General features: G+C 41.0%; 1 protein-coding gene across 5 annotated transcripts in view; it reads right to left on the minus strand.

Annotated features, from left to right (window-relative positions):
* Positions 1 to 25546, minus strand: part of LOC143835312 (complement factor H-like) — a 28874-nt gene extending 3328 nt beyond the window's left edge. Inside the window, exons 1-11 of one of the 5 annotated variants that reach the window (XM_077332719.1) lie at positions 25390 to 25546; positions 24002 to 24064; positions 23014 to 23196; positions 22161 to 22361; positions 13771 to 18105; positions 10273 to 10518; positions 9115 to 9288; positions 8175 to 8366; positions 5748 to 5930; positions 2934 to 3104; positions 559 to 759 (exon numbers count right to left, since the gene is read on the minus strand). In XM_077332719.1, coding sequence (XP_077188834.1) covers positions 559 to 759; positions 2934 to 3104; positions 5748 to 5930; positions 8175 to 8366; positions 9115 to 9288; positions 10273 to 10336 — 985 coding nt within the window. In that variant the 5' untranslated portion in view covers positions 10337 to 10518; positions 13771 to 18105; positions 22161 to 22361; ... (1 more) ...; positions 24002 to 24064; positions 25390 to 25546. Of the gene's footprint in view, positions 1 to 558; positions 760 to 2933; positions 3105 to 5747; positions 5931 to 8174; positions 8367 to 9114; positions 9327 to 10272; positions 10519 to 13617; positions 13722 to 13770; positions 18106 to 22160; positions 22362 to 23013; positions 23197 to 24001; positions 24065 to 25389 lie in introns of those variants that run through there. The other 4 variants (XM_077332722.1, XM_077332720.1, XM_077332723.1 and 1 more) reach the window with 4 other exon arrangements.
* Positions 25547 to 26242: the final 696 nt, after the last annotated feature.

The following is a 26242-nucleotide window of genomic DNA, read 5'->3' on the forward strand; positions in this document are numbered from 1 at the left end:
TAAGGCACAAGGTAGTCCCAGCCTGATCAAGAAGCCTGGTCCACTACAGCCACAAGGACAATCAAGGACAATCAACACAGTTTACACAGGGCCATGGATGCAAGCCACAGACTAACAACCAAAGGCCAAAAGTACTTTGGCTCTTTTCCTTCAGCTCATGCCAAACACTTATGCCAAGTCCAGGCTACAAATACCTGCAAAAAACGGAGGCGGAAATGCTCTCAGTGGGTCTTACTCATCCGGCTCAACTGTTCCTAGTTCCTACCCTTCTTTCTGCTCAGATTATTTATAATACCAAACAAAGGGAAACAATTCTGTGGAGACTGAATGCTGTTCCCAAAGCAAGATTTTCCGCTTTCATGTATCCCTGTAGAACCATGGCACAAGTACAGACTTGACAGCATATGTATAGCACCTGGAATGCTTACAGATACAAGCAAAATACAAAGGAAACAAAAAGCAGAGGGATATGATACCATTGATCAATGTGCCATTTCTCAAGCATTCCGTTCTTGACGAAAGAAGAATTTGTAAGAGGGTGGGGAAATGAGCACTTACTAAAGCACCGTGGTTCTGGATTCCAGCCAAGTTTGGTGCATGTCACTCTATACCACCTCTTTCTATTTTCGGGCAGAAAGCCATGGTAACACCGGAAATCAATGATTTGTCCCTCCTTTTTTGGAAAGAATTCCTCTCTGTAGTATATATTGGCCCAAGAAAGTACTCCATTCTTTATATCAGGATAGACACAGCGCTTTGCTTCAGCAGGAATAAGAGAGAGCAGAAGATCAAAACATAAGGCAAAAGATCAAAGCATAAATATATTATTTTCCTTAGATTTGCTAACTTCAGGGCTTGATCAGACTTCATGTGGAAACGAACTAAATCCCTGTTGAGGAACATTGTTCATGGTGCCTGTAGTGTGTGGAGGTTGTTTTCCATAAGTGGTTAGCCATAATGGAGACGCTTTCATGACTGTATCAGTCAATGTAAGATCCATACAATGAAATTACATAAGAAGTGGTTTTCAAATGCATGACATCTTAAATTTTAATTCTGTCCAGAATTTACAAATTGAAAGAATGTCGTGTTTTGACCATTTTTTACCTAACTTTTTTAGTGTAGGCTATGGTGACAAGAGCCTCTATATGCCACAAGAGCCTCTTGTGGCACAGAGTGGTAACGCAACAGAAATGCAGCCTGAAAGCTCTGCCCATGAGGCTGGGAATTTGATCCCAGCAGCCGGCTCAAGGTTGACTCAGCCTTCCATCCTTCTGAGGTTGGTAAAATGAGTACCCAGCTTGTTGGGGGGTAAACGGTAATGACCGGGGAAGGCACTGGCAAACCACCCCGTATTGAGTCTGCCATGAAAACGCTAGAGGGCATCACCCCAAGGGTCAGACATGACCCAGTGCTTGCACAGGGGATACCTTTACCTTTACCTATGATGACATGGACAATATTTCCATGATTTCCTATGATTTGGGGTAACATGTAAAAAGTAAGAAATAGATCAAGTCTTATAAATGTATTACTTTATGATTACTTTATTTCATTTTCAATCCCTTCAACCGAAGGTTGGTTTTAGAATAATATAATGTTTTAGAATAATATAATGACTAGAGCACTAAACATCAGAGTTGACAAGAGATCCCAATATATCATACCTAAACAATAAACAAAGCACAGTGTATGAGAACATGTGAGATGGTCTCTACTACTCTAAACTCCCAAGAATGATTTCTATCATTCCAGGAAATACCTATGCACTTATTAATTACCCAGAGTCTTGATAGGACATATTTATTGGGCCACCCAAATAAATGGATAGCAATATAATTATGCATAGTTGTTCTCTCTCTGTAGAACCTAACTGTATAGAAAGACATTTCTATTTCTGAAGAAAAGAATATTTGGTGTGTGAACCATTATCTCTCCTCCTGTTTGCAATATGGGCAGATGATGCCTAAATTATGCATTGTGCTGAAATTTTCCTAACTGCTTATTGGTAAAATACCATTAACAGCTGTATGTATTTAACTCAAGACATTGATGCTGAATTAGCATATAGAAAGGGTAATGTAATATGACAATGTAACACAGTGTGAAGTATATAGAGCCACAGTTATTTTTCTGCCTGGGATATTTATCTACTTCATTTACATATATATATATATATACACACACACAATCATACTTCTATCAGTGTTGATGGTGTACTATCATTAGATTTAAATAGCTGCTATTTTTTCCACTTGTGGACTATTTTAACAGAGGCAGAACCAAATTTTTATTTTGCCAGGCATCGTAATCAGTGTTGTTATACCTCTTTCTGGTTTACCTTCACTGATACTTTAAGACTTTTATGGTACTTGACTGAGATTCTTTGGGCTGAGTGTTAGTTTTGTATCTTCTGTGTGCTCTATGTTGCTGAATTTTGTATTTGTGGACTTTTTGGGTCTAATATATCTTAGAAACTGTCTCAGGTGTATTTAATCAAACAGAACATGAAAATCGATTCCATTGTTTATCACACACAAACTCAAATGGACCTTTTCCTCATCGGACTTATCTCTAGCTTGGAAAGTCAGTCCCACAGGTGGAGAATTTTCAGGGGGGGCCTATGAATTATAGACACCCATCCTATTGGTGCCAGTTGATAAGATTAATAAAAGTGTTCCTTGCTTTCTCTTGACACCAGATTTTCTTTGGCTACATCCCGCACAACATCCATCTATTTTCCGTACTTCTGTTCTGCCCTTCCATCAGACTCCTCAGCTATTGAGGCCTTTTTTTTTACACAAAAAGATTTTGTTACACACACACACACACACACAAAGTTAACAGGAAACCGTCAAAAACACAACACAAACGTATCTGCAGTCATTAGGCTTTGACACCAAAAATAATACGACAACATGAAAGCTACTTACGTACACATGTCGGAGATGGTAACCAGCCATACTTAGTGCATTTAGAAGTTGTAGCATGACTTCCAGGCTCATATCCTCTGTTACAATATAATTGGATAATGTCCTCAAATCTGTACTGTCTCTGTACAGGATGGAAGCTCCCATTGTTAACTTTGGGAGCAGTGCATATCACTTTCAAGAAGGGACAAAAAATGAGGTGAGGTTAATGACAGTAAATGTATTCATTGCCTATTAGTGTTTATATTATCCACATATGGCTTGTCCAGTTGTGAGATTTTTGAGAATGCATGTCTGAATTCAAACAGTCCACAATGGTTGCACTCCTCCTGCCTATGCTTAAGCCAAACTACAATGATGAGATTTTTCCAATGTTTCCTTCTTTTATGAAAGACTGGGTTGCCCATTCAACAGTAATGCTAGGGAAGTTCTTGGTCATTTCTGCCCAGCATCGTTTTCTCAACCAAAATTGCCCCCGAGAATGATGTGTGTCCTGCATCTGGTGGGAAGGTTATAGGTCCCATTATTTCTTATTTTCCATTGAAGGACAAAGAGGATGGCAATTCCAAGCTGAAAAACAACACAAGGGAAGGTTATGCAACTTTCCCCCTGCTCTTCAGTGTTACTTTTCCATGCATAAGAAGCTAACTTATCCCAAATCAGACATCTAATTCATAATTGTCTCATCTAACAGGGATTGTCTTTCCAAGATCATGAGGAAAGAAATATATTTTAAAGTATGGCATCTTGAAATCCTTTAACTGGAGATGCCAGGATCTGAACCTAGTTGAACATAAACAGTGTGTTCTGCCATTGAGGTCTGGTCTTTTCCCAAACTGGGCACCCCAGTGGCTGCATCTCTTCTCTTTAAATATTGGCAGTTCTACATAATGGATTTCCACTTAACTTACTTCTTGATTCTTATATCTCAAGTTATATACATTCTGATCAGGATTGTAGCCAACTCCTCTATCTCAATATTCTAAGACCAAATTTTATAATTTATGTCATAAAATATATAAGGAACTACAAGAATTTCAGCTAAAATTTTATAGCTTTTTCATCCCAAAGACCCATTATGCACGGGGGTTTTAGCGCACATTCGGGGTGGAATGGCGGCGACTAAAATCACCGATAACGCACGGAGCCAGCTGCAACCAGCCGCAGCTTCGGTGCATGCCGCCGAAAAAGCCGCGTCAGTGAAACACGGAAGAAAGCGCAGCTTCCGGGTGACCGGGGCGCAACCAGAAGCGGCACCCAGATCGCCGCGTGCATAATCGGTTACTCTGGGTTTTGCCGCCGTCGCGCCCCGCCCTGTGCATAACCGGTGTGCGTCGTGTCTTCCCCCTCCGCGTTTTCCATGTGACCCGAAATTGCCGTTTCGGCGGCCGTGCATAATGGGCCTGAGAGACACATTCACACACACTAAATAACACATTTTCAATCCACTCTCAATGCACTTGGCAACTGGGTTTTACTGTGTGAAATGAAAAGATCCTTACAAACAGTCACTGATCTGCTTTTGGACTCAAATTTTGTTGTGCTGCTTCAGACCAACATGGCTATCCACTTGAACTGGATTGAAACTGTATTGTTTAGTAAGTGTGAAAACATTTTTAGAGAGTTAAGTGAAGTTGTCTGAGGAAGAGTGCTTGCACTTGAAAGCTCACGCCTTGAATAAATCTTTGGTGGTCTTAAAGGTGCCACTGGACTCTGATTTCATTGTGCTTGAAGCATGCATATGCCACCCACTTCCATCTCTATTCAAATATTTTGCACGTTTCTGTAATGCTTTCAAAATCTGCCGACTGTTGAACCAGAGTCAACAGCGGAGCAAACAAAATCAAAGGGCAGCAAAGGTTTATCACTGGACATCAGCTTCAATGCTTCCCAAAATTACTGTCTGTCTCCAGCACTGGCTGTCACATCATTCTGTAGCCTTCAGCGGAGATCTTCCATGCTAGCATCAGTTGTCTGCTGAAAATAGGCGCAACGGTATGGGAGTTCTACAGCAGGGGTAGCCAACCTGTGGTCCTCCAGATGTTCATGGATTACAATTCCCATGAGCCCCTGCCAGCAATTGCTGGCATTTTCTGGCAGGGGCTCATGGGAATTGTAGTCCATGAACATCTGGATGACCACAGGTTGGCTACCCCTGTTCTACAGACCCCTGAATGTCGCATGCAAGGCAAAGTTGCTAAGTGGATACTCCTTTGCAGTTGTGCCAGTCTCACAAAAATTTTATTCTATTCTCATCCTAAAGTTTGTATTTGCTAATTACTGCCAAAGAAACTTCAAAGAAAAGCAAGGTTGTTGAAATAATTTCAGCCACCTATGCAGTCCCAATCCATAATGGGGCTTGCAGATCCCCTGGTTGGGGCAGGAAATCCACATGGCAGGGAAAGGAAAAATGAGACCAGCAGCATCTCATGCACAATTATATCACCTAGGAAGAAAACCCAGAAGTGACAGAGGGTAGCTCTAGAATGACTGGAAATTTCTGGCAATTCCTATTGCTACCCTATGCCACTTCCAGGTTTTCTGGGAAGATTTACTGCATAGAAGAAGCTGTAATAAGAGGGGACAACAAAATACATAACCCCTCTCTCCAAAAAGCAGACTGAAATGATATCATCTAATATGTTACTAAATTAACCATATCATTGTGTGTAATGTTTCAAACACCTGTGTCCTTAAAGCTTGGGAAATGGTTGTGTATCCCTACTGCAAAAAAGTCATTAAAAAAAAAGCTAGTTAAAAATTCTTTAAATAACTTCCCAGTTGAAACCGTTCTCCTAGCTATTACAATAAGCTTACCTAGGCAAGCTGGCACTTTTGTCCAATTTCCGTTGTCACAAAACGCTCTGTTATCTCCTTCGATTGTATAATATTGTTGGCATTTGAATTGTACCAAAGAGCCAGATGTGTACTCTTTCTGAGATAAATTTATAGTGTCCCCATTCTCAACAGTAGGTGGCTGTCTACAGTTTATTCCGCTTTCTAATAAGCAACAAGAATTATGATTTTGGCCATCTCATGGTAGCTTTGGTGTCATATAAAAACATTTCGCGTTGGTTGTCACAAATAATAATACGGTTAATACGTACATTGTTCATGGGAGGTGAGAAAAGAACTGCCCATTGTGCACAAAGGAGAGCTGCTGCCAGAAGGGATAGATTCATATAAAATTCTTCTCCCAACCCCTACAATTTTTAGTGCACCGACTCATTTTACTTCCCTGCCCATGCCAGACAATGATGTGAAGTAGAAACAGGAAAGTGCTAGACATGAGGATATCACACCATAGCAGGGGTAGTCAAACGACGGCCCTCCAGATGTCCATGGACTACAATTCCCATGAGCCCGTGCTGGCAGGGTCTCATGGGAATTGTAGTCCATGGACATCTGGAGGGCCGCAGTTTGATTACCCCTGCCATAGATAAAGGACGTTGGATACAGTGTGTAAATTTTTGTCACATAGGAATAGTCAAGCTAACAGATGAATTTTAACATTTAAAAACCCTTATTCTGGGTCAGTACTGTCATACACACACTTAGCTCAAATGACTTTTACAGGACCTAAAAAAATCAGTGACTCTTCCCCCATGTCAACAGTAAAAGAAAGAGCTGAATCACCATTTATTACTATGTGTCATATAGGATTGTAAGCTCTGGGTTATCAAATTCCTTGAGATTTGAGGGTAGAGCCTGCAGAGGTGGAGTTTGAGGAGGGGAGGGAGCTCAGTAGGATCCATCGACATAGTCTGGTCTCCAAAACAGGAATTTGGGTGAGGGGAACTATTCTCTGTAGTTTAGAGATCAGTTGTAACCCTGGGAAATCTCCAAACCCCATTTTGAAGTTAGTAACCTAATGTCATAAACCTCCAGGCCAAGAAGGAAGCACAAGGCAGCCTTAAAAACCCTTTATCTGGGATACACTAAAACAGCTGTAATTGCAATATGACCTTGTTCTGCTTCAGCTAGAGAAACAGAGAGTTATTAGAGCCTAGCTAGCACTAAAATGTAACTATTAAATCATATTTTTATCCTTCATTCAAGAAGTTCAAGATGGTGTCTATATTCTTCCTTCTCAATTTTATCTTCACAAATACGCCTCAGAGATAGGCCTAGAAAATCCAATTATTTTTTCTGTGTGAACTTATTTGGACTGTTCCTTACCACAATAAGTCCTACATTTTAACTGTTGAACCACATTGACTCATCAATTCCTGATGTAATTACCATATAAAAATAGTATTGCTTGAATTTATCAGTTCTGTGTGTGAAAAAATGGAAATAATTGTCTGAAAGGTGACCTATCACACCTATTTTTATTAATTCATCTATTATTTAAACTTATTACCCGTCACTCCCAAACCAGCTTGTGGCAGGTCACAATCTGTCCATATAAAAACCCAGTAAAACCTCATTAAAACAAATGTGGACAGATATGAAAATTCAGGAGGAATATGTGTTTTGTGGGGTAAAGAGAAGTCACACTTCCTGAGAAAATGGAAGAAAACCTTGGAGGCCCTGCTTCTCTTTCACAGCATTACAATATGAGGTGAACTTATGGGGGAATCTTATGAGGGAATCTTGTGATTATCTAATGACATAAATAGCCATTTGGCTTGGGGTGAAGAAGACAATTAGCTGACATTTGAACGTAACACAACAGAAAAGGGTCAAAATAAGGGAAATATTAAGGCTCTGTAGGGTAAAATTTGTTGTAAAATTGAGTATTAATTTTTATTAAAATTAAAATTTCAAGGCTCAAAATATAGCCTCATTAAAATCCAAGTGTACTTTCATACTAATGCCACTACTGACCAGATGTGTTTCAGCATCACTGCCTTTATCAATGGTCAGCTGTAAATAAATAAAGCAGCATAAATAAAATACAGGAGCAGAAATGTTACATATACAGTTGGCTCCTTTACATACGGTGATATAATATGTCAACTATGTAGGACACTAAGGACCTTAATCGATTCAGATGAGCATTTTCAGTGCCCAGTAAGTATCCTATAGAACAGGGGTAGTCAACCTGTGGTCCTCCAGATGTCCATGGACTACAATTCCCACGAGCCCTGCCAGCATCTGGAGGACCACAGGTTGACTACCCCTGCTATAGAAGCCAACCTTTCTCCAAAGTATGCTTTCAGACACAACAGAAAACAAGCTCATAACCTTCTCATGTAAATAAACCCAAATGAAATTAATCAGCACAAATAAAACATTTACCAGCTGGTATACACAATGGCAAATCCATTTTTCCATCAACACACTGCCTGATTGATGGAGTTACCAGGACATATCCTTGTTTGCATGTGAATTCCAATGTGCGGTTATGTTTAACCAACTGTGAATGGCTGTGCCCATCCGACAAAAGCAGATTTTTGGTATCTAGCTGCTTTTTTGTGATACTGCAAGGTGCTAAAAGAAAAAGAAAGAAAGCAGGGATTGATCTTAAGAGTTGTTGTTGTTTTTTCCATATATCTTCAGGTCTAACTTCAGTCTGGTTTATTTGGATTCACAAATATAACTCACATGTCTGTGTTCAACTGACAGAGGCACCATGGTGATCAACCTTGATTCCTATCTTACTGCCACAAAGCTTAGGAAGGAAAATAAATCCCCAGACCCTGGTATATCATAGTTATAGATTAAAATGGGGAAAATGAAAAAGAATATACCCATGCATTTATATATACTTGGTTATTGCATGTTTTTAACAGTTGTTTATATAACGTTTCAAAACCAGAAAGTGCATGGCAATGAGCATGCTGGCCATTCACACAACACCCCTATGAAAGAAGGTATTATCTACTCTGTGCTTCAGGCAATGACTGAAGAAATAATGACTGGCATTGAGCTACCCAATAAAATTCATAATGGAGCAGAGGCTGTCCAACAACAAAATGACTTTGGCTATAGCTTAGTGCATAAAAATCCCCGTTTTTCAAAGTTAATCCCACAACTATGGTGGACATTCCATCTAGCTCCAAACCTACATCACTTTGCAAAAACAGGTCTCATGTTTATAGAAATTAGGAAACATTATTTTTTAAAATCTACTTAACTGTGCCAGATCTGAACACAGCAATTTTGCACCAATCACAAATGTCATTTTGGACATTCCACATTGTAAATCTGTAATAGCAAAACGGAATTATCCTCTTACCCAGACACTGAGTTTGAGGAATCCACTTTTGTTCTTTGCATTCTATCCATTCAGAGCCTTCCATTGTGTAGCCAGGGCTGCATTGGACTTGTATTCTGCTGCGTTCTTGGTACTCAACTTTCCCACCACTGACAATCATTCCAAATTCAATGTCAGGTTCTTTGCACTCTGAAACTATATTTGGCATCATCCGAATAATTGATTATTTCTCCCTGTTACAAAGTAGCTCAGTCAGTAAGTAAAGCTGTATGTTTCTCAGGTTAAGTACAATATTTCCCATCTCTAGGTTTATTTAAATTCAGCAAGTGGATCTATTTTCCATCCCATTTTATTTAACAACCATCATTATTTAATGTTCTAGGATTCTTATCCATTTACTTACATGAATAGAAGAAACCTTGGCAGATAGAAAGGTGTCATGTAGTCATTGTGACTAATAACCACTAATGGAACTGTATTCCATGAATTTGTCTGACCACTTTTAAATCCACATAAATTAGTGGCCATCACTACATCCTGTGGCAGGGAAATTCTACCATTGTGTCCTGGGCATCTTTACACCGCTCCAGTGGAGCAGTATAAATAAAAGAATAAGGGCAAGGTGGGAGGAGAAAGGGGCGGTCCATGATAAAAACTCCAGGGCCAAGTGGCCAATTGGGAGCCACACGCAACGCGGCTCCCCATTGGCGACTTGGCCCCTCCTCGGCTGTGCCATCCGGGGAGTCACCAGAGGAAGAGCCTTCACCACTGGTGAGACACCTGGGGGAACACGTTTCGCCGAAGACGAGGCGGCCCTGCTCCTTTCCCGCCAGCCATCCAGACGTCTTGGACAGGGAGGGGGGCATGGGAAAGGAGCAGGGGTGCCATGTCAAAGACATGGCGGCCCTGCTCCTTTCCCACCCCCAAGGCAGGGACCATGGGCGGTAAGGCCAGGGGCGCCTGGCCTTTGACGTGGCCAGAAGACGCAGTGGCCCCTGTTCTTCTGTCTGCGCCGAGCACGCGCCAGCGCCAGGGGGGGCATGGGGAACACCCGCCACGCAGATCACCACATCTGCATCTGCCAGATATTCAGCCATATAATCCAAAGATTACAATTTTGATGAAATAAATTATTTATAGAGCAAAGGTCACAACAAGTTTTTTCTGAGTAAAATGTACCATTCTCAGAAGTACAGCTAGTCCAAAGAAGATACTGAATACCAAAGACCAGCCAATTGTTCATGTCTCAGGCAGTTTCAGTTGCTCTGCATTACAGTATTCACTTTCAGAGATTAATGTTTCCAGGGATTGACATCGTGAAGAACTTTCTGCTGTTATTTTATCAATTATTTCCTCCAGCACAAGGAGGAGCTGTGATTCGTTCTCACTGATGACTAAGTGAAGTGTTTTTGTTTGGTGCAGCATCTGAAAAGAGAAAGGATGACCATAATTAGATATCTGAACTTTCTCAGCAAATAATTATTTAGCATTTGTATGGCATGTTCAGTGTTCCATATCCATGAAATTAGAATAGGCCCTGGAGCTCTCCCAAAATTACAACAGACCTACAGATGACAAAGATTAAGCCACCTGGAGAAAATGGCGGCTTAGAAAGATAGACTCTATGGCATTATACCCTGCTGAAGGCCCTCCCCTCCCCAGTCTCCACCCTCCTTAGGATCCAGAGAGGACAGGGTTTGTGGAAGGGAGTGGGGTATCATTATCAGTGGGGTATGCTGTCATAGATATATTAATAATAAGGGTTTGCATAGAGATGTCTAAACACCAAGACAAATGCCTATGCAAATAATGGCTTGACATAAATAAAATAAACCATTTCTGCAAGTGTTGTTGTCCAAAATCTTTTCCTTCAATTTATTGCTTGAAATGTTCACAAAAAAAATCAAAGACAATTGTTTCTGCCAAGCTCGATAGTCACAAAAGCCTGAAAGAGAAGTATAGACTAAGGTGCAAATGAAACTCATTGTATACTTTGGAAAGCTCTTTTTGGAGTGCATGAAATACTTTGTTTCATATGAGAAAAGTCATATTGACAGAAATTCTAGTCTTTGATTTTTTTTGTGACCATTTCAAGCAATTATTTATTTTACCTCAAATCATTATTTGCATAGGCATTTTTCTTGGCGTTTATAATGCCATAGAGTCTACCCTACAAAGCAGCCATTTTGCCTCCAGGTGAACTGGTCCCTGTCTCCTCGAGATCAATCGTAATCCCAGGAGATCTCCAGCCACCACCTGAAAGTTGGCAACCCCAGTGGCAATAGTTTATACCCACCTCACATATCTGCAGTGGTCACTGGCTCCAAGAAGGCAGAGGCTACCTGTTTGTGGGGGTGGTGGCTTCCGCCCACTTTATACGGGGCTTCCTTGGGATCAGCCCTAGAACTGCCTGCTCTGGGATGGGGAATTCCTGGGGGTTTAGGGGTGGAGAGTGGGTCTAAGAAGGGGAGGGAGCTTAGCAAGGACACAATATTGTGCACACTCCAAAGCAGCCATTTTCTCTTATGGAAATGCTTTTTGTCATCAGATCATTTGTAATTTCTGGAGAACCCCAGACACCATCTGGAATCTGGCAGCTCTAGGTGGCCCTCCAGGCCATCCATGGACATACTATAGAGCCTCCAAATCGGCCTCCTATAAAGTCTTTCTTGGTTAGGTAAGACTAACCAAACTAACAATTAAGCCCCAGTATTTGTTAGAGCATCTTACATAACGAGCTGTAAAATGAGATGCGATGGTCGTATGTAACACCAAAAGTGATTGCTGCAATTTTCCTGTGAAGTCTGAATACATGCTACTAAGTTTACCACCGCAGTGCCTCCCAAAACACACAAGAAGTCTATTCTTCTATGCGATTACGGCAGCAAGATTAGTGCTTCCTAGAAATTGGAAAACGGATCTCGCCAAGATGGCTAAATTGGCATTAATGGTTAATGGAAAATCAGAAGAAGCCTTTCAGGAACAATGGGGTCCTTATCTGAACTATCTAAAAAGGTAAATCAGATGGGAAAGGAGCGGGTTCTAATATGCTTCGATTCTAGTTTCACTAATGTTTATTATATGTATCTATTGTATTTCTAACTTTTCTGGAAAAATAAAAAAATTATATATAAAAAAAGAGATGCGATGACAGACCTATCTATGTACAAGTGCATTGCTTCAATCACACAAAATAAAGAGCAGACAATCTGTGTTTTAGAGCAGTGGTCCCCAACCTTTTTATCACCGGGGACCAGTCAACGCTTGACAATTTTACTGAGGCCTGGCGGGGGGGGTAGTCTTTTGCCGAGGGATGTCACTGCTGCTGCCTGAGCCCCTGCTCCACTTTCTTTCCCACCGGGGCCCCTGACTTCCCGCTGCCCTCTGGGGGGGCACTGCCAGCAGTAGCGGCACAGTGCCACGCCGAAGGGGAGCCTCAGCCATGGCAGCCACTGGAGAGCACCAAAGGTGAGCTGGCAACAGAGTGGCAGAGCAGCCCCTGAGGCAACAGCCGGGGAGGAGGACAAGGAGCTGCAGCCCGGTACTGACTGATCTACGGACCGGCACCGGTCTCCAGACCAGGGGTTGGAGACCACTGTTTTAGAGCAATGAACAGACCAAGGGTGCTAAATGGACAGGCCAATCATTCATAGCATAATTCTCCATAGTCAATTTCGTAGACACTTCTTTTCTCTCCACTGAGATCTGATGCTGGAAGAAAAGCACCTTTATTGGACTGAGTAGAAGCAAGCAGAAGATACAAGGCCAATCCAGGATGACTTCCCTAGGTGTGCCTTCTAATCTTATAATAAAACCCACTGCTGCTCTCATGTCTTACTTGTTCCTGCTTTCCCTTGCCAAAAACTTTGCTTGCAGGACTTATATCCTGCATCTTCCTTCCCACTTCAGCACCCACACAGACCTGAATGTTATGTACTGTGGTGCAGGGAGCTGCCCTGTGAGGAACTCACATCAGGAAGCCTGCCTTATACAAGCAGAACTGCTTTCTGCTTATACAAGGTACTCTGGACATGATTACTATATCAAAAGTGCCTTCAAAATTATATTCTTTACAAATGAACAGCAGCTCCTGCTTGACTTTATGGTCTAACGGGGGGGGGGGGGTGATATAGGAATTTAGAGTACATTAGTAACCCAAAGAAATCAAACTTATATTGCCTTATAGCAAATCCAACCACCAGGATTAATAGATTAATACGGTCTCTTCTCAATGTTGGACCACCGCAAAGATTGCAGGCAGAGGTCTCTCTGAACTGAGTCACTGTTTTATCCAAGGGCTGAACCTTGATATCTATTTGAAACATGGGCAATTCCAGCAATAAACAAAGACACACAGACTGTCCTATGTGAAGATTCAGCTGAAATCTGGTGCTGCTGGATGTTGCTGGACAATGGGAGAAAAATGTTGCTGGACAATGGGAGAAAAGGTGCAAGATCAGATCTTTGCGTGATGTGACAAGAGTTGGGGAAGAAGATATATGATGCCAAGAACAAGAAACCTACTTTAAAGTGTGGGTGGCCCAGTCTATCACAACATGCTTTTCACAGGGGGGAAAAATCTCCTTGGGGAAACATCCTGTGAAATGACTAATTTATTTGAAACAGGACAGCACAATAATGTCATCTTCAGAACTAAGAGCCTTAATCATCACCTACCAGTGAGCAAGGTCCATGATGCCATGAAAATAAGCATAAACCGACAACTTTCAGCATGATATTTAAGAAAACGGTGAACATTCTGAAAGGAATTAGAGCACCCTTTGGTCACATCATCATTATGATGGCACTGGATTGGAACATTCAGGTAGCAGGTTGACTCCACTATCCTCCAAAGCAGGTTCTCTCAAACCAGGGTTTTGTGAAACCCTGGGGTTTCTTGACAGCCCTGGAAGGGTTTCCTGAATGGATGGGAGTTAATTACCTTTTTATATATTTTTTAAACTAACATTTATCTGGCAATATGACCATATGTGGTTATGTTGACCCTCCCACCCCCAAAAAATGGCAAATTAAGGGTCTGGAGGGGTGGGAAGGAGAGGGGTCCTGAGTGGGTGTGTACACAGTTATGCTTCCCAACCATTTAAATGTATAAACCATATAAACGTTTCTATGTAAACGTTCTAAAATGTTTTATGTAAACCGCCCAGAGCCGTAGGGAAGGGCAGTATAAAAATCTAAATAAATAAGTAAGTAAGTAAGTAAGTAAGTAAGTAAGTAAGTAAATAAATAAATAAATAAATAAATAAATATTCTGGATGATTGCACTGCTTCTGGGGTTCCTCTAAGCCTGAAAAATGTTTCAGGACTTTCTCAATGCTAAAGTTGAGAAAGACTGAGCTGGGGCCTATCTTTACTGTTGACTTGATTTAGAGACCTTCCTTATTAGTTTGGCAGTCCCCTGTTTCTTTGTTGAAACTTTGTTGCACTGGCTGTGAAATTCAATATTTTCAGGTAGTGAAAATGGAGGCACCTAATATGCTACCAATATACGGCTTCATTTCAGGAATTAAACTGGGCGGAAGGTATGGATTAAGGTACCACTGCTGGGGAAGGAGATTTGTTTTGTTTTTTAACTCTGCCCTTAGTCCTCCCCCCCCCACACACACACACATTGCAGACTGTTTTAAGTCTTGATGAGGGGGAGGGAAAATCGAAACAATATGAGTATTTTTTCTTTTTTGTCACTTGGTAGCGCTTAAAGTGCCTAAGTGGGATGCTGTTTCCAACTCGGAAAATCACTCCAGAAGTATATATGCAGGCCACAAACAAAATGACTACAAAGATTGGTATTTCTGATGTGTTTAGATAATTGCTTATTTTTGCAACTAAATGACACTGTATGAATGTCCAAATATTGCCTGCAGTCAGGCCCTGAGCTCTCTTATTCCTGATGAGAATGATAGGGGAGTAATGGTCCAGAGACTAAAGCAGGTTGCTAAATATAGGGATTTCACAGCTCTTCTCTGTGGCTCGTGCTTTGATTCATAATAGAAATGACAGTGTACAGTGACCCTTTGAAAAAGACCCAGGCCATACTGATTGCTGCAGGCCAAATCATTCTCTGCCTTCCCATATCTTCTCAAAGCAATTAAAAAATAATTTTCAAAATGGCCACCTAGCAGTTCCTCAGTTTAATTATTAGGTAAAGGTAAAGGTATCCCCTGTGCAAGCACCAGGTCATGTCTGATCCCTGAGGTGATACCCTCTAGCATTTTCATGGCAGACTCAATACGGGGTGGTTTGCCATTCCCTTCCCCAATCATTACTGTTTACCCCCCAGCAAGCTGGGTGCTCATTTTACCGACCTCAGAAGGATGGAAGGCTGAGTCAACCTTGAGCCGGCTGCTGGGATCGAACTCCCAGCCTCATGGGCAGTGATTCAGACTGCATTTCTGCTGCCTTTCCACTCTGCGCCACAAGAGGCTCTTAATTTAATTATTAAATATAAACATAACCATACAACTGAGAGATTGAAGATTATAGGAAAAAGCTTCTTAAATTTTTGAATATAGGGAACAGCACACTGATTCTTTTTTAACACAGATTCCTATAAATATAAGGGATTAGTGAAATTTCTCCAGTCTTATCAAAATGCTTTCCTCAAAACTGCTCTGACAGTTTTATCTCATGAAGACCTCTTATTTAAAAAAACAACAAACAACTTGGCTTTAAATAAAATTTAGTAACAACCCCATGATTGTGCTATCATTACCCTGATAGTATTAACCTTATCAAAAGTCTATCGTTCCATCAAAACTCCTCCAGCACAAAAAAAAGAGGACAGGGAAACTGTAATTTTTGATATAAAAGATTAGGGCTACAGCTCCAAGTAGGTCATCTATATAATTAGTGACCACAACCTAGAAGGTTCTCTTAAAGGTCTGCTCTCTGTGTCCCCAGTGTCAAGAATGAGATTGTTTTTTTGACATCCACTGCAGAATTAAGGTGATGGTTTTCTAAAATCCAATTCTCAGCAAGCTTTTGCTGTCATAGTACTGGTGCAATATTACTTTATTATTTAAAACATTTTGATGGTACCTTTCATAGAGGATAAGTCTTTCAGTGGCTACTAGCCATGGTGACTGAGGGAACTTCCACATTCCTCTCACTTCCAGAGCTAGGAGGCAACATCAGAGGAAGGTCTTGGACTCTTTGCCCTGTTGTTAGCTATCCAGAGGGACTGGTTGGTCACTTTGTGAGACAGATTGCTGAAGTAGATGGACCATTGGTCTAATCCAGCAGGACTTTTCTTATGTTCTTATGCCTTTGGATCATGCTAAGTGTGTCCCTGACTCCAATTGGGGTTTAAAGAATTGAGATAATCCATTAAAATTGGGGGAGGTCCAATCTTCCTGGAGGGATTGGAGGGCCTGAAGTAGTGGGTAGTTTGCCTAAGAAGGACTCCAATTTGTCTGTAAATTTATACATCAGTTTTACTCTCTACAATAATTTCTAAGGAAGAAACAGATGACACACTTTGGTAGAGTAGAGCAACAAATCTATTCACCTCCAAGTGACTGGCTTGATTAAAGTCAGAAGAAACTGTAAAACTCCCGCTTGCTTGGTCTGAAATGTTTTGTGTGGATTATTGTTTTACATAATTTATAATTTCAGTCTTGTATATGTATAAAAACACAAGACATTGGGAGTTTACTTGTTAGTATTTTCATTAACATAAAAATATAAATGTCATTTAGTTGGAATCACATGATCCAAAGACTTGGACTCCCTCAGATTGTTCATTGAAGGAATATTTCTTTTGAGCCCCCTCTTTGAGTCTGAATTAAGTAGAAGTCATACAAGCAAAAGTACGGCAGGCAGCATGTCAGAGGATAGAATGGAATAGCAAGCAATCAGGTCCCACTATGTAATACTAAAGAAAGTCCTTCCAATTCCAAGGCTGGGACACAACTACTTTTTCTCCTCCAGCAAGGCAGTTCTGTCAGTGGAAAAGAATTTTCCTACCTCCCCTCCCACCAAGGCTTCCTAAGTGTCCTTGAAATGCTGCTCCTGGGTGGTAGGGGACTGCCAAGAACAGCATGAAAGATTCATGGATCATCTTCAGCAGGAGCAAGTAACTGATTGAAACTACCCTTGGTGGAAATTTAGTCTGTATCCACCTCCAGCATGGACACTCATGTATCTATGAAGTCACTCTCCCCCCAGCCTTGTTGCTGTTACCAGAAATCACATACACATGTGTCCTGTGACATGTGCCTATTCAGCAGCGGGGAAATAGCTTTGCGAAAGGTCGGTAATGTAGGATGGATTGCCAATGTTTACGAGGCAATTACACCCTTAAGAATTCTAGGCAGACAACAAGTATATAGTAAAAATAGTAACAATATTAGAAGGAAAGTAATTTAAAAATATATCTAGCACACTAGCAATCAGGGAGAAATAGAGTGGGAAAAGAGGTTTCAGTATAATTACTGTTCCTGTAGAGTAGAGAGTCAGAGAGCTGCAACTGCGTGAAGGGAGGTTCCAATGCTTTCCGAATCGGAAAGCACAAGGTAGCTTTGTGAAGCCACTGTTTATATAGATTTTCGATGCTTTCATATCAACAATTTGACATTTCATCTCCAGAAAGAAGCAGAAGTGGAATAACAACCAACTCAGACAAAAAATGTGTGTCAATTTAAAGGCTTGAGAGAGCTCAAGAAAGAAGAAGGGGAATGCTTCTGGGATGGGGAGGGGGTCTTTATAGAAAAGAAAAGTGCTAAGTGTACGGAAAACTGATTGACAACAAGATGAGTGAATAGAAAAAGACATTTTAGTGAGTTAGAAAGAAATGGGTGGTGGAGGCTTAGTATTTTAAAAGGAAGGGCAAACAAATGAGTGATTGAGGAAAACCACAGCCTTTGATGAGAGAGAGCTATCCAAGATTTCCTTGTCTTCAGATTTCTAGTAAGCAAATTTCAGATGATTTGATCTTCATTTACTGGTAAACTTCATCTGTTCAAAACAGGATTGTTATTCAGATTCCAGCTGCTGAAAATAACAATTGAAAAAAAGGCTGTTGAATATTTGCTATCGACTTTTAGTACTATTATAACTCATTAAACTGCAGAATATATGGAAATGCAATTTGCTCTGCATTAAGTAGGTCCATATTCCTCTTTCCTTTTCTTTGTCCAAGAAATGCTCTATAATTCAATGTTATAATAATATGAAATAACATTTTTGCAACATGCAAAATGAGTATTTTCATCTAAGAGTAGGAAAGCTATGACCCCACTTGGATTAACTGGCATTTTAGATTATTTGGCTCAGTTTAGTTAGTGGTTCTGCCATGAACCATGAATGGAACCACAGTTTTTTAGTTCATCCCTAGTCAAATCAATAACTGCTAATTTCCTGTCCAGAATCCTAAACCATGATGATTTACAAGAATCCTCCTTCAAGATAGCCAGATAGCTGTTGATAAAGTAAATTTACACACAGATTAAATGCAAGGGTTACCTTTATTTTAAAAACATGACTAACCCCTGGTACACATTTCCTTCCCCTTGTTCAAAAGAAACTCAAAATTCCCCAATACAGGGTTTCTTACAGCTTTTTGATATGGAGCCCAGTTTAGATTAGATGCAAATAGGATTCCAAGATAAGGAAATTCTTTAACTCATTCTAATTCACCCCCCTCAAGGGGCAATGGTGTGTTTTCTGGCCCTTGAATTTCTGGCAGTTTTCTGTCAAGCCTTTGTTCCAACTGTAGTTAGAAAAAAAGCTTTAATGAACTCTGTAAATCCATACAAGTGTGGGATAATAAGGCTGCATAATCTGCATACAGCAGAATAGGAATACTTTGGTGAGCTAGACAAGCAAAATGACAGGATTGATCAAATTGCTTGACAGAGCATTTAAGAATAACTTAAATAGATAAAGAGCCAACAGGCAACCTTGTCTGATACCAAATTAAAGGTTGAATGGGTCAGACAGCTCTCTCCCCTGTCCACAATGAACCTGAGAAATAGTGTCAAAATGCAAACAATATATTAACCATAGAAATCTTTTATCAATTGGGGTACCTTGCAGTTTCTCCCACAATCTAATCTTGGGGACAGAATCAAAAGCCCCATAAACCCTGCATGAAGAACACCATCTGAAAAATTTGTTATATTTTTCTGTCATGAGGGCTATGAGCAGACAATGATCCAGGGGTGACCTGCCTCACCTGAAACCAATCTGTTCCCATCTTAAAATGTCCTGTTGCTCTTCGTTGTTGTTGTTAGGTACGAAGTTGCGACCTTATGGACAATGATCCTTCAGGCCTTCCTGTCCTCTACCATTCCTCGAAGTCCCTGTTGCTCTATCCACTCCACAAAAATCTCCAACAAATAAGAGGAATATAATTTGCCTAAACAAGACAATAAACTGATTGCCCAGTAACAAGTAGAATCAGATCAGGAACACTTCTTAGAAATCAGCACAATGATTCTGTTTCCCCATGATTTGGAGATAACTCCTGTCTGGCTTATTCGAGCAAACAAGGAAGCGAAAATTTCTGCATACTCTCATGGATTAATCTTAAATAAGTTTTTGAGAATGAGGCCAACACCAGGGGCTTTCCCTGAGTGAAGTCTAACTGTTAAATCCTCAGTTTTCAAGACGTTAACAGCTGGGAAGTTTGGTAAACCATCATTTATAACCAACTAGGGGCCAAGTCCATTACATTCAGGAATACAACAGGCACTAGATTGGCGGGTGGGGGGATGGAAGAACTCTGTGGATGGCCTCTTCCTCCCCCCAGGACCTGGAAAGGCTGAAGGCTGGAGGCCCCCAAGAAGGGAACTCACCAGCAGGGGCAGCTCTCATGTGGCAGAGATCTGCAGCCTCTAAGACTTGGAGGGAAGTGGGAAGCAGTGGTCAGGGGTGGGGGACGGAAGGCGATTGGTTGGCTGCTGGACAGACAGGCAAGCCAGCTGGAGGAGGAGGCACTCAGGGGCAGGACAGCCACCCTGAATGGGTGTTAAGTGCTGAGTGGCAAGACATGAGACCAGCTCCTCCTCCAAGTCCTTACCAGAAATATTATGTGGAATAGATGGTCTGATGACAAAATATTCCTATTAGTGGAAAACAAGCTCATAAAACCTGTGGGAAAACGCAAGAAGGGATATAACTCTGCGTTTTAAGGCCCTGATTTATATTAGACTAGGAATAAAGCCCATTTTAAAGGGGAATAAAATGGGCACTAGGGCGGGCAGGAGAAGGCTGCGCAGCCCCCCCCCCCCGGCAGGTCTTCCGGAGGCTTCTCCCGGCCGCTGGAGTGGCCTGGCTGGGGAGGGCCGCGAAGGAGCGCCCGGGTCCGGCAGAAGCCGGAGAAAGGCGGCGGTGGGCGGGGGAGGATTAAAGATTAGAAAGGAAGGCTTCAAATAAGGTGGTTTATAAGAGATAAGATAGCATTTAATGTGGCCAAAGCAAGGTTGATATTTGTTTGATATAGGAGTGATTTCATCATAGCTTGTTACCTCAGGAATCTTCATTTCATTCAAGATACATCTTTTTATCTTGAGTTCCAATGGATTTAAGGAGGAATCTTAAACTTTGAATCAGTGGGTGATTTTTCAAAAGAAATTTAAATAGTTAATGTCACATAAAGAACAACAGGGAGATGGTCACTTCCCCCACTCCAAACATGCCTTTAGCATGACTGTTTCCTCTCATTTCCCACCAATTTCCATTCCCTGACCTGCCAACAGTAGTTTTGCAAGAATAGTATAGTGTCTGGAAGTAATGAAAGAACTATAACTCATGTCAGACAAGATTTAAGTGTTATGGGGTAGGTATAAAACCAATGTTGGGCTAGGAATATAACCTGTTCTAAATGGGATTACATTCTTACGGGCCAGGAGCTCATTTTGGAGGTACTCCTAGAGACACATAGCATAGGTTGTAGCTACTCCTGGGAGAGCTGGCCTGGCCACTGTCACACATACCTTGCTAGCAGTTAGATTGGACTATTAAGATGTGCTCTGCCTGAATGGTATTCAACATTCTTCTGACTTCTCACAATACAGAGAAAGCACTACGTATTTCCCAAATAAGAATTCCTAGGTTAGGGCTGGTCAACTGATAGTTTTGAGGGATGCCAGCCTGTCTTCCATGGATTTTGTGGCCGCCATGGCCTTTTCACAAAGAGCTGCCTTTAGGCAAGCAGTTCTACCATCATGGGTTTTAGGTATCATTTGTTTACAGGCCTGACAAGAACCAGTTATATAGCCCTCTCCTAGGCAGAGGAAGCAGGAGGTATATTCATTGTTTGGGGCCATTTTGGCCCTGCACTCCTCACACTTTTTAAAAAGTGCCATGACACTGTATTGTCAGTATTCACTGCTGTTGTTCTTTTTTTTTCTTTTTTGAGAAAATGTTTACTTTAGAGACACTGAGGGAAGAGAAAGGACTTGCTAAGATGTGTCATCCAAAATGAGAATTGTGGTATGAGTGCTCGTCCTTCCCATGTCATGTGACTATGGGTGGAAAGGTCACCTTTAAACTAGAAAGCTTGCTAGCTCCTCTCCATGGCAGGCCTACAGAATTGATGTTCCATATGGGACTGCACAGAAGCCACAAAGATAATCAAAGAAATACAGGCCAGAATAGACCTGACGTTGTTTGCATGCTCAGAATTTTATGTAAAAACAAATTCATATACTCACCAACACTGAGGATTCAGTAAAAAGCATAAAAATTAGCATGCCTCTCTGAACCCTCTCTGAAAGTGAGAATCTAATGTGGCCTATAAAATGAGAATTCTTAGACTCAAGCGATTGAAATTTGAAAAGGAGAATTGCTTGGATAACAGGTGCAACCCTTAACAGCTTCATCCCTATTTTTACTAGGAAAAAAGTTCCACACAGACACATGTTTCCCACTGAAACCAATGGAAGCAACAGCCAAATATAATAAAGAGATAAACCAGATGTGATAATTTTTTTAAGATACAGATTTTGAAAAAAACACAAAATTAAATTGCAGTGCATATCCTAAAAACATTCATAAGAGGTTTGATTTTTCAGTTATTTGTGACTTATAATAGCAATACTTACTTCATAATATGCATCTTGGATATACCCATGGTCCTCGTACACATTGCTTTGTAAAAGGAGGTGATAACGGATCCTTTCGATATCCCGGTTTGCATTCAAAATACATCCAGTAGTCAGATGCTCTTGGAGACGTTGATTTCGTATGATGTCTTAGATATATGTTGTTACGTTCCATCTCTAATTCCTCTGCCTTACAGGTCTCTGCAGAAAATCAAAAATAATTCACAGTCTATAAAACTATCTGTGAACGCTGTGGAGGTCGGGAGCTACCCCAGTGGGCTACAGGGATGTCTCCTGAGAGGAGAGGTCAGCTCAGGGGTCAAGAGGGATGTCAGAGCTTGAGGGAGGGGAGACCTGTGGAATGAATGCAGATGATGATGATGATAAATGATGAAACAGATGTCTGTGTACACTTTTCAATGCCCCTTGAAGGGTGAGAAGAATATAAGTTTAAGAGATAATAATAATACATTTTTTATTTGTAGCCCACCTTTCCAAACACTCAGGGTGGATAACATCTATGAAATGAATATACAGTTTAAAACTTAGAAACCATCGGCCTACACAATTGACCCCTATAAAATACCCAGACAGGGGAGTTCTCTAGACGGGAGCAGTGAGAGCAAATCAAGCTCTAGTGAGGCCAAATCAAGCCCACAACCACTGACTGGACCAGATTCACAGTTAGTATTACCACAGGGAAGAACAAAATTCATCATTCAATACCCACTTGGTTTCATCACAATATACAAGCTCTATTGCCAGTGACATCCTTTCCCCCCTTTTTTCAGTCATACTGAAGGTTATCCTAGTAACAGAGTCAAACAATAGAGGTTATAGATTTTATACTTACCCTGACACCTAGGCACACCTCTCCATTGACCATTTATACATGTTGCTAATGGCGTTCCCTCCATTTCATATAACCTGTAGCACTGATATAGCACTTTTGAACCAGATGGGAACACTCGCCTTAAGTATTCACCACGATGTGAATTCTCAATAACAGGTGGAGGGCCACAGGGTCTTGGAATTTCTGTGTAGAAAAATAAGGGATGTGAGAGTATATTCCTACCAACAGGAAATACCTAACTGCAAATACAATAGAACCATATGCCAAGAAAATGAATTTTTCTCAGATGTAGATCAGAGACTCTTCCTTCCCCTTGACACAATTTACTATGATTTACTATGCATATATATATATATGTATGTATGTATGTATGTATGTATGTATGTATGTATGTATGTATGTATGTATTATGTATGTGTGTGTGTGTGTGTATATATATATATATATATATATATATATATATATATATATATATATATATATATATATATATATATATATATATATATAGTCAATATAAAAACATACTTAAATATTTCATATGAACCTACTAGGACTGCAAGAATTCACTGTAGATATATATTACAAGTATACAGGTAAAGGTATCACCTGTGCAAGCACCGAGTCGTGTCTGATCCTTGGGGTGACGCCCTCCAGCGTTTTCTTGGCAGACTCAATATGGGGTGGTTTGCCATTCCCTTCCCCAGTCATTACCGTTTTACCCCCCAGCAAGCTGGGTACTAATTTTACCGACTTCGGAAGGATGGAAGGCTGAGTCAACCTTGAGTCAGCTGCTGGGATCAAACTCCCAGCCTCATGGTCAGAGCTTCAGACAGCATGTCAGCCACTTTACCACTCTGAGCCACAAGAGGCTTTCTATTACAATTATAGAAAAGTATAATGTTTAGGAAGGCTGATGGATTCTATCCTGAAACTTTTGTGTTTCAGATTGGTGTGGAATCAGTTTTGGATCAGTTATATGCCTTGCCTTGATATGTAGGTGGATCTGCCAGCTCTTGGAAAGCAGCATGCTCCTGGCGGAACACTGGGACTGTAAACAGAAAGACAATAAATGAAGTTGTATAAGAGAGAACATTATCCACTGTTGCACCCATGTCTGGCACCTTAAAGTGCCAGCCATTCCTCTATACTTTTCTTAGATGTATCTGCTTCTCATGTTTCATGTAGTTCACCTGATCAGAAGTTATACTAATCCTATTTCTCCTACTAGGTGCCTTCAACTATTTTGAGTAGCTCAATTACTCTTTTGGTTGGATCTTCCTGACCTTTCTTTATAGCAGCTACTTCATGCACCTGAAAGAAATGAGCTCTGATTCATGAAAGCATATGGTGGAATACGTTTTGATCATTTCTGAAGTGCCATTTGACTCCTGTTTTATTTCATTCTATTTGTTCCTAAGGGTAGGGAAAAATAGGTAGTTATATTCTACTCCCGAACAGGGGTAAGAACCATCATTTAATACCGATCAACCTAATCATATTGTGTCAGATAGAGGTAGATCTAAATAATTTCTGTGCACTTTCCCCCACCAGCAAATCAGTTTAATTAATTCTCTGAAAGAACAACTCTCACCAGATCAGTACTTGTGGGAAAGGATAGAGAAACTGCTTTCACCCCTTTGTCTTTCTTAGCCGCATGCTTATTATGATGCAGTTCCTTTGCACAGGTCCTACAGCCCTGGGAATGATCATTCTGGAATTGAAGTGGGTAAATTGCTGGCTGGATAGAGGACGCTACCTGTAAGGAACCCATACTTACATCTGATCCTTCCTCCAAAAAGCTTAGCATCCTGCCTAAAATATCCATGGCTGGGAAGGTTTCCAGATAAAGTATAATTTCCTCCTCCAACCCAAAATCACCTGCAAACCCATGGTATGGGGGAGGGGGTAATAGAGAAGCACCAGGAATAGCTTGTGAGAAACAACAAAAATTGCATACTCACAAATGCTTGAAAATTTTAGGTGGAATCCAACTCTAGACAGAGACCTAGACAGAGACTTGAAATAGACTACCATCTGTTACCCACCCTGAGCCTATGGAGAAGAGTGGGCTATAAGATTGAAGTTTATTAATATATTATTATTATTTATATTGGACAGTGTGTCTGGCTTAAGGTCTCCCCATTGAGCTTCATGGTCCAAATGGAATTTGAATTTCCATCTCCCTTGATGTAGTCTAACATTATCTACAATACCCACATTTATGCTGTTAAGAGTATACAACTGTCTGCAGCAAATTGCAAAAACCCGTGATAAGTATTAGTAGTATTATAAACTTCTTGAAAGCAGATGAGTTTTGACCCCTTGCAGAATTATATTGTCTCAATACAATATTGACTTTTACTTGAAACTTACCTTGTTGGAAAGCACAGCATTGCCAGTAGAGAAACAAAATAATATACCCCAACCAGCTCATGTCAGTATTTCCAGTAGTTGACAATTGTCCTGCAGTGTACAGTACTGGCTTTTAAAGAATGATTCCAGAACCTGTCCTTGAAAAGGTCTTTTACCTTCTAACGTTTCACTAATTATTTACTCAAAGTTAAACATGACAACAGGAGACCTGTTTTTCAATTCAGTGGGGGAAGGTAATTGATTTTTAGAGCAAACATTGAAGAAACCAAATCACCCCTGTACCCACCACATATTTCTATACTAGGGACAAAGCCCAATGCATCCAGAAATGTACTGGGCGCTAGGAAACAGGCTTCCACTGTGCTCTTCCTGGGTGCTGGCTCTGTTGAGACCCAGCATTGTGAAGCGGGTGAAGATGAGCAGACTCAAATAGCAAGAGCCAGGTGTGATCTTCCTAGTCCTCCTCCATGTGCAACCAGCTTGTTTGCCTACCTGCAGGTGGGCAAAGGAAGGAAGAAGGGAGGGAAGGAAGAGAAGATGGAAAGGCCACCCGAGTGCATGGTGTCCATCAGACAGGCCTGCAAACACTAGTGCGCACCCAATCAGGGTGGTGTGTGGCATCTACTGAGCCTCGCACCCCCACCCGCAAGATCTTGGGTAGGTGGGCAGCCTTAGAGGCCACACTGGCCTTCCTGGGGCTGGCCTGCAGCCTAGGCTCTCCCTCCCTCCCTGCCACCCTGCTCTGGCCGGCTTACTTTTCAAACCAATAACAGAACTAGATAAAGAATGGCAGAAGAACGTGCAAAACTTCTTCCCACCTATTGCTGATCTGCTCCAAGTCATCATTTCAGCA

Source organism: Paroedura picta, chromosome 4 (assembly GCF_049243985.1).
Source record: "Paroedura picta isolate Pp20150507F chromosome 4, Ppicta_v3.0, whole genome shotgun sequence".
Classification (NCBI taxonomy): domain Eukaryota; kingdom Metazoa; phylum Chordata; class Lepidosauria; order Squamata; family Gekkonidae; genus Paroedura; species Paroedura picta.